The sequence below is a fragment of the Meleagris gallopavo genome, chromosome 4 (genome assembly GCF_000146605.3).
Source record: "Meleagris gallopavo isolate NT-WF06-2002-E0010 breed Aviagen turkey brand Nicholas breeding stock chromosome 4, Turkey_5.1, whole genome shotgun sequence".
In the NCBI taxonomy this organism is placed as follows: domain Eukaryota; kingdom Metazoa; phylum Chordata; class Aves; order Galliformes; family Phasianidae; genus Meleagris; species Meleagris gallopavo.
Window position 1 is genome coordinate 8996434 of NC_015014.2, and position 8971 is coordinate 9005404.

General features: G+C 46.7%; 1 protein-coding gene across 1 annotated transcript; it reads left to right on the plus strand.

Moving 5' to 3' along the window:
- The first annotated feature begins 259 nt into the window (after positions 1-259).
- On the plus strand, positions 260-6676 carry MGST2 (microsomal glutathione S-transferase 2). The gene is made up of 5 exons (XM_003205398.4): positions 260-389; positions 1480-1579; positions 2425-2495; positions 3711-3792; positions 6431-6676. The coding sequence occupies exons 1-5, from the start codon at positions 332-334 to the stop codon at positions 6561-6563; spliced, it is 444 nt and encodes a 147-aa protein (XP_003205446.1). The 5' UTR covers positions 260-331; the 3' UTR covers positions 6564-6676.
- The last annotated feature ends 2295 nt before the right edge of the window (positions 6677-8971 follow it).

Below are 8971 nucleotides of genomic sequence, written 5' to 3' on the forward strand. Positions count from 1 at the left end.
AAAGAGATTACAGCTTGCAGGCTAAGACATAAAAGAACAGCTGAATCCACAGGGGCAGGCAGGGCTGGTTTTGTTCTCTCTGTGTTTTCACACAGGCAAGAGGCAAGCAGAGCTGGCTGACTGCATTTGAACTTTTCACGAGCAAAAAACGGCTGTAATTTTGCACTCGTTTCAGAAAGTCAGACATTTTTCTTCCCAGGGCAGCCCTTTGTCGCAATACTGAAAAGCCCTGCAGTTTCCCCACCCATCGAGTTCCTCATTGCTCTCTGGAGCTCCCTGCCCCACTCACACATCGCACACACAGTGTGCACACGTGGGAGCTGCTGGGAACATGGCTGGTGACTTAGCTCTGCTCGCTGCCGTGTCTCTGCTTTCTGCCCTCCAGCAAGGTAATCCCCCCTGGGGCTGGGGCTTGGGGAGGTTTCCTTCTGCTCTGCAGCACTGGAAATTATTTTGTAATAAACTGGCTGCCCTGTAACTTTCACTTCTTGTGACTCCTCAGACTTCTCCCGGAGGAGCAGTTTGCCCACTATGCAGCCCGGGAGGGAGTTGGCTCAGTGGGACAGGTTACTTTTCCCTCTAGGAGAAACGCATTTCTTTCCAATTCTGTTTTGTTTGCGGACTTGCTGGAATCACCCTGTTGTGAGAGCTCGCAACTAGCTGTGAAGTTATTACCCAACAGACACGCCATGTTTTGGTTTCGATTCTTATTTATGCAGCTACGCAACCGAAAACCTCAAAAAGGGAGAGTTATTTTGTCAGATTGAGTACATCAATGCTGGACTGAAAGCACTGCTTCCTAAAATAGACAGACACGTGCTTCAGTATCTGGAAGGAAAGAGGAAAGTGAACCTTTATACCAGGCAGCAATAATAGAGACACTCTGCAGCATGTCCCCCTCACTGCATTTCTCTAAGATCTAAATATACGTACTTTGTGCCTGCTGGCACGCCACAGGGAACCAAAGAGGCGGGCAGGCCTGTGACATCCCTTTTACTGTGCTTCTGTTTGTAACTGTGGGAGCATTTTTAGTGCTTGTAGCGATTTGTTTTCAGATACTCTGGTTCCTGTAGTTGTGTTTGACACGGGAGTGCGAAGGGTTAAAGCCAAACCAAACCACATTAACCAGAAGCCTCGTGTGTTTGGAAAACTCCACTGCTGCTGTCGGCCTGGGCTGTGCAGGTCTAGGACTCGGCTATTCGGTTCATAAATAGTGTCAGCAAATACAGAGAGGGAAAAAATACATTTCTGAAACAGCGGTTTTGCAGTTTTTCTCCCCTTTCTCAAGAGTAAGCCGCTCTTGAAGGCGTGACCTGAACTTCTGTAGGGAAAAAAATCTAGCATCCATCGGATAAAAAGAGCCAAAGAACAATGATTGCTTTTTTCTTTTTCCTTCTAAAAAGTGTGTTAGAGACTCAGCTGAGCTGTTCTTAAAAGAGAAGAACCATGCAATCCACAAGCCCTTATTTTTGCTTACAGGTCGTTTTGCTCGGCTGGTGGGAAAATCAAGAATGAAGCACAAGGTCTTGCCCCCGGCTGTCACTGGAGCTCCAGAATTTGAAAGAACATTTCGTGCACAGTAAGTCCCAACACCATGGAGATGGTGGCAATGAATAACAATTCAATCCGGAAGAGAAGCAAAAACATTACCTTAAGATACTACATTTGTAATTGCATCCTTTGCTCAGAAAAAAAATGAAAAAAGAATGAAGAGTATGCTTTTCAAATGGTGTGGCTATTATTTTAATGACAATGGATATGTTCAGCTCATTTAAATCTGTCCCCGTTTGAATTCTGATAAAGATGGGCCATCAGATCCTCCAAATCTCAGCAAAGGCTCAGAACTGGTTGGCTGCACCTTACAGAATTCAGTGTGCTGACATGAAAACTGATGATGTTGACAAAGACATTACGGTCCTAACCGTAAGAAAATCTATAGTGTGCTGCCTGTGCCTGGTTGCACTTTGTAAAGGCACTTGGCCTCAGCAGAGCAACCTGGGCTGCCTGCGTGTGGCTCTGTGCCTCCTCCTGCAGTCCCAGGAATGCTGACCCACAAAACGCACTCGCTGAGCACGGAGATAAGCAATCAACACCATATCTTTGTGCTTGAACTCCTGCCTGCTTCTGCTGTACAGCCGCCTTGAGTTAGGATACTGGTTAAGCACTTCCTTGTAGGTGGGATACAAAACCTCGTCTAAGTTTAAATAAGAGGAGACATTTGAAATTGTTTGTATTTGTACTGAGATTACAAAGAAGGAAATGTTTGAGAGCATCTAGTGCTGACTTGAGCATGCTCCTGCTGAATTCAAGAGCATTAACTTTGGTGGAACAAAGCGAGGCCAAAGCTGAATCTCCTTAAAAAATCTCTCTCACCTGTAGTCCTTTCCTTTTCCAGAATAACGTTATGTCAAATTTGTCCCACAGACAAAACTGTGCAGAGTTTTACCCTATATTCCAGACTCTCCTCTGGATCGCAGGATGGTTTTGCAATCAAGGTAAGGATTCTTGCTATCAATTGGACTGCAAAGATCTGTAAAAATCAGCTTTATTGGGAGGTAGAATACTGCAGACATCCTTTTGCCTTCCCTTCATTGCACTGTCTTACCCTAGCCTTCCTGAAGGAAGGCTTGATGGCACTGCAATAAATGCCATGACAAAACAATCATGGCATTTCACACAGCCCCACCAGCTTTTGCTTTTCTTGCAAACCATGGAGCACATTCTCATTCACAGAAAATCTACTGAGGATTTTCTGGGTGAATCATTCAGAAAAGCAGCTCCTAGATGTTTCCCACTAACAATTATGTGCATGTTATAGGGCAGTTCTCACAGGACATCAAACACAGCTATGGTCCCTTGGTCATTCTGGGACATGGCACTAAGCACTGAAGTGCAGTCAGCACAGAGCATCTCCAGCCACAGGTTGGAGATGGTTTCTATCCCTCAGGTATGTAGGCAGACTTGTGAAAATCCGTTGTGAAAATCTGTGAAAATCTGTTTCTCACATACCTACGCAGGCTGGCATTTTGGCATTTAAAAACAAAAAACAAACAAAAAACAAACAAACAAACAAAAAGCCCCCCCAAACATTTTATTTGGGGCTCCCTTACAGACAGATTCCCATCTCCATTGACTAAGATAAATCTGGAGCAGCTCCACTGCTGCTGGATGTGAGATGGTACACGGGCTCTTAGACAGATACTTGAATCAAGGAAGATGCATGCTGTCATATATAAGAAGGGAACTACTTTAACTCCACTTTAAGTCACCTTTACAGCTACTCCCACAGGCATGTTCACAGGAGTTAATCCAGAGCAGAGGAAAACCCCCCTCTCTAATATTTATGTGGTTGGAAAGGACACCAAATTCACTGCTTAGTGCTGGGCAACACAAGTGGCCGCACAGCCTGCTCCATCCATCAGAAGTATCTTCATGCTTTTCCCACAGGGAGATCAGAAAGCTAGAGCTTTCTCTCCTGTCTTTGGATAAAAGCCGCTATATAAATGCAAAGCAGGTTTTGAACAACATAGATAAGATTCTCTTTCCAAAAACAAACATTCCCCTTGAACACAAACTGCCGTAATGATACCAGGTGACAGCTGGGTCAAGCCGAAGTGCTGCAGCCCACTGCCCAGTTCCTGGAACAGCCCTCAAATAACTAAAATGACTGTCAGCAACTGTCCTCGCTTTTCCCATTACTTGTTTCTTAGAACTAGCCTCCTTGCTGGGCCTGCTGTACATGTACGCTCGCCACAAGTACTTCCACGGCTATGCGGAGTCTGTATCAAGAAGGTAAGGAGCTGCGTGCAGGTTACAGACCCCAGCTGTAGCCTGAGCTGGGCTGAGAGCCAACTGACAGTGAGAAGTCACTGCAATTGAGTGCAACACGTATAGCTTGCCGGCAAGAGAGCTGAAGCAAAGGTCCTGGGGAAGGAGGGCTGGCTGTGACAGGGAAGCCTTGGGGTGAGGTGTGCACGTGCTGCAGGTGATGGGAGGAAAGGTTTGACGCCCACCTCACAGGGGCCTGCTTTGTGCCAAGCATACGGCAACCGCACTCACAGGGCCGAAGGCAGAAGAAGCTCTGCAGCTTCATGTGAAGGAGGCTGCTCAGGCAAGGCACACACAGCACCGGCTTGTCTGCTGCTTCATTTTTCCTCAGTTTATCACAACAAGAACCTTTACCCATACAAAGTGCACTCGCAGAAGCAAACACATCCGTCCTTGTAGGCTGATAAACTTTGACCAAATAGATAAGAGGCACGGCTGCAGATAAGTGCATGTTAATGAATGTAAATGCACTGCATGTAGCGGCATGAATCCTTCTACAACAAACACACACATCAGCAAAACACCTCTCTGGTGTACGGGCACACTCAAACACGCCGCTTCTTGTTTTGCTGAAGCCACAGCACTACCTGCTGTTTCCTGACCCAGGGCTCCCACTAAGGATGCAATGGCTCAAACGATACACTGACCACAAGACTGGCGACTATTAAGGAAGTCTAGGGAGCAGAGCCTTCAAAACAAATGAACAAGGAGAGCACAAGGCACTTTCATTTAATCAACAAACTAAAAAAAAAAAATGGAGTAACAAATCTTTCCCATGCTTTACTTCAGCACTCTTGGGTTTAAAAAAAATCACCCTTGCAAGGACATCTAAGGATAGCAGCTTGCTTTATTATCTATTAACTGAGGAGGTCTTACACTCACCATTCTTAAACCCTTGCTTTGCACACCCTGTATGGGGAAGCTATATGTATCAAGCCTCTAGGCACCAGTGAGGTCCTCAGGCTCCACAGCCTCCTGCTGAACACCCAACCATTGCACTTCTGCAGGCATGGGCATAGTGGGCTATAAACCAAAGTCCAGTAAGCTGTTCAGATATCTCTCCAATGCTTACGCGATGGCCTGTCCTCACTCACTCTGCCTGCAGAAATCAATCCTGCAGAAACTCCCAGAATATGCCTACCTGGCCAAAGTCTGCTCCAAGGCAGCTAAGAACGAAGAGTACATGCTGTTATTGTGTGCCAGACACATTCCGTGCTTCAGGGTTGAAGAGCTCTCCAAGTACTCCCTGAGATTTCCAGTTTAAAATCACAGAATGGCTTGGGTTGGGAGGGATCTCGAGGAACATGCATGGGTCTGGCAAAGGTCAGAGCAAAAAAAAAAGGGGGAGAGCAAAATTCAGGCTGCTTAAGGAATTGTTGGATGAGATCTCCTGGGAAGCTGTCCTTAGAGACAAAGGAGTGAAAGAAAGCTGGCCGCTCTTTAAAGATGCCTTTCTGAAAGCGCAAGAGCTCTCCATCCCCCAGAAAAAGAAAGCAGGCAGGGGAGGCAGGAAGCCCACATGGCTTAGCAGGGACCTGCTGTAAGAGATTGTACCAGATGTGGAAACAAGGGCATGTCACCTGGGTAGAATACAGGGATGCTGTCCGGACTTGCAGAGAGGGGATTAAGAAAGAAAGTGCCACGGTGCAGGTGAAACTGAAGCTGGTGAGAGATGTTAAAAACAGCAAGGGATTCTATAGGTACGTTTGCCAGATCAGGCAGGCCAAAGAGAGCTTATCTCCTTTGGTAAATGAGAAAGGAGAACTGGCTATGACAGATACGGAGAAGGCTGAGGTACTCAATGAGGTGGTTTTTTTTTGCCTCAGTCTTCTCTGGCAGCCAGGATTCTCTTATTTCTGACGTCCCTGAAGCTCAAATCACTGGGACTTTAGGTGGGAACTGGGGGAGTAAATCCCCCCCTGCTGTAAGGGCGGAGCAAGTCCAAGACCGCCTCGTGAGACTGAATGCATACAAGTCTATGGAGCCAGATGACATGCATCCCAGAGTCCTGAAAGAGCTGGCTGATAGGACAGATAGATAGCGATGGGACAAGGGGGAATGGTTTTAAGCTCAAGGAGGGAAGGGTTAGATTGGATGTCAGGGGGAAGTTCTTCACAGAGTGGTGAGTTGCTGGAACCGCACCTCAGAGAGGCTGTGGATGCTCCATCCCTGGAGGTGCTCAAGACGAGGTTGGACAGAGCCCTGGGCAACCTGGTCTAGTACAGATCTAGAGGTTGGAGGCCCTGCCTGTGACAGGGGAGTTGGAACTTGATGATCCCTTCCATCCCATGTCAACATTCCCAGTTTGTCAAAGATGCCTCCTTGGAATGAAGTAGTTCATATCAGAAAAAGTTCTCAACTTCACCTTATCAAGGAACAGTGGGGGAAGTATGTTCCTCTAGAGAGGCTACTAGGAATCACTCTCCTCCCTAGCAAATGTCACATGTGAGAATGGTTCTACTGCCGAAACACCCGAGGTATTGTTACAACAGTGATGCTTTCTGACTGTGCTTCTCTTAACTGAGGTAGACAGGCAGCTGGTTTCACTGTAAACACATCGTGTACAGCTTGTAACAGCTTTTTTTCTGCCTTCTACTTCTAGGTTAATGGGTTTTTATTTGAGTCTGATAGTTCTGGCTTGCTTGGCAATCCTGGGTGCAGCTGGGATCGTTAACAGCTTTATGGATGAATACCTGGGCTTCAACATTGGGAAGAAATTACATAAATTGTTCTGAGTACTTTAAAACAAAATAAAACCCACAAGTAAATAATGCAGAAGCTCTCCCTGTACACCAAAATGATGATAGGCTGTATGTGAATAAAGTATCAGAATTCTCCATTAGCATTCCATTGCAGCATTAAATGTATGCTTTTTCTGAGCTGTTTACAATTTCTCCTTTCTCTGTGCTCCTGAAAAGGAGTTACCAAGCCAGAATGGTGCATCACATTGCGTTTTCTATTTACACGGTCTGTCTTCCTATGCACTATCGCAAACTCTAAACAAATCACAAAAAACCAGAACCCATTAATTCACTAAGTAACTCGGCTCCAACTGACACTGCAAGCAACAGCCCATCTTAGCCAGCATCCTCTGGCTTTGTCGGTGCCTCTGAAGCCTTCCTTCACTCTTCTTCACTCCCAGCAACAGCAGCCATTCTGCACAACGGGACACTATAATGCTCCATGCTGTTGCAGCACAAATTGCATAGAACTACAGAGAAGTGAAGACCATGACTGACCATTTTGGTAGCTCCTGATAACTCAAAGGACTTTGGCAACGCTGGATGCATTCATGCTAGAGAATTCATGCTAGAGCCAGCAGGCAGAAGCTTTCTCTGCTATGCCTGATGCACAGTTTGGCCAAAAATACTGCATGTTTATAGTTCTGCTCAGTCAAGTCTATCTAATGAACACTTACCGTCTTTCTAGAAGTCCACGGGGGTTGGCAACCTGAGCACTAAATGAGCATTGACTTGGGTTCATCGTCACCTTTCACAAAAGGTGGGGGACACAGTGCATGTGCAGAAGTTTGCTTCCAAGTTGCTATAATGTGACTTAAAGGCAGTCCTTAGCGGCTGCAGGTGGTGACAGGTGATGGGGTAGTTGAACCAATAAAATGAAAAGCGTACCTAGGTGTAGGACATGAGGGCAATAGCAGCTGCTGAGGTCAGAGGACAGATCACGGTGGTGAGCAGGCGAGAGCTGACACAGTTGTAGAAAAGGCAATTCTCTGGCACGTGGTTCCAGGGAAAAAGCAGAACAGAGACGACAGCCGCAGAAATCACTGGGAATTCTTCCACAACTTCCCTCTGACAGGCAAAAGGACAGCAAATCTACCTGCCAGTGATGCCTTGAGGCAGTCACAGGCAGCAAGAAAAAGAAGGCAGGTGTCTCAACCACACATCAGGCTTGAAACACGTAATAGAGGAGACCCAGAGGCTGCTAGTAGTGTTCAGATAAGTCCTTGCTTCTGAAGTTATTCTGCACTAAGCTCACCTGTTGAAATGCACTGGCATGCTTATGGATAGCTACCCATTCCCCATCTACCCCAGGGGAAGGAAGAGGCAGCACAGGGACAGCTACATGTACCAAAAAAGGCAGATGTGAGGCTGCAAAGTGCCATCTAGTAGCACAAGCTGTAATACTGTGGGATATATGTGGGCCTCAGCTGCTCAGAGCTGCATTTACAATAGCACCAGACTGACATAAGGAGAAAAGAGCAACTCACCTTAAGGTCTGTAGTTGGACCAAGCCACACGGACAGCTCAAACACAAAGGCCTTCTGCAAGCTGCACTAGCAGGGCCCAGTGTGCGCTTCACTATGACTCCCCAGGGCGTGGGAACAGAAGAGAGACGTGCCAAGCCTTGAAAGCTGCACAACATGCTTGTCTTACACAGGTCATGTAAGTACAACAAGCCTGTATGCACTTACCAAAGGGTTTCTGACCACAAAACCTCACAGTGGAGCAGCAGGTTGGGGAGCTGCTGTGAACGTGCTTTTCCCTCGCTTCCCCAACTCTTCTTTCTACCTCCTACACCCAACCCCACATCTCTCTCCTTCCCTCCCATCTCACCTCTCCAGAGCGCAGCTGCATCACTCCTACACCTTTCACCCCGTGTCCTCCCCAAAAGCATTTCCTTCCTGCATGCAGTCATGGAAACTGAGAGATGCTGCCTCTCGTGGTAGCACAATGAATGACCAGCTCACCTGTAGCAACCACTCCAGTACAGAGTACAAGCCTTGTCTCACAACACCTGGAAGTAATGAGAGCCTTTCTTGCTCTTACGAAAGGGGAAGAAGGGCCTCAGAGCAATAGCACACAGCTGGCTGTACAACCAGCCCCCAGCAGCTCATTGCACTCACCTGTGCTTGCTGCCTGCCTGGTAACCCACGTCTGGGGCAGCATCACCGGTGTGCCACAGGAGCAGAGGGGTGAGAGGTGATCTCACAGACCAGCCTTGGATATGACTCAGATAACCATATTTTATTTGTTTGCTTGGTTGGGTTTTTTTTTTTTCTTTTTTCTTTAAAAGTGGTATGTTAACATCAGCTTTTTTCTACATTTTCAGAGCTCTGTACAGGTCTTAAAAGAAAATAAGCAATGCTTAATGTACAAAGTAAAAACAGAAAACTAGAAAAATC

Excerpts from the sequence above, each read along its gene's own strand:
- MGST2 (XM_003205398.4), top strand. The coding sequence starts at position 332 with ATGGCTGGTGACTTAGCTCTGCTCGCTGCCGTGTCTCTGCTTTCTGCC. Across the intron at positions 390-1,479 it reads GCTTTCTGCCCTCCAGCAAG|GTCGTTTTGCTCGGCTGGTG; the intron begins GTAATCCCCCCT and ends TTTTGCTTACAG. Across the intron at positions 3,793-6,430 it reads GCGGAGTCTGTATCAAGAAG|GTTAATGGGTTTTTATTTGA; the intron begins GTAAGGAGCTGC and ends TTCTACTTCTAG.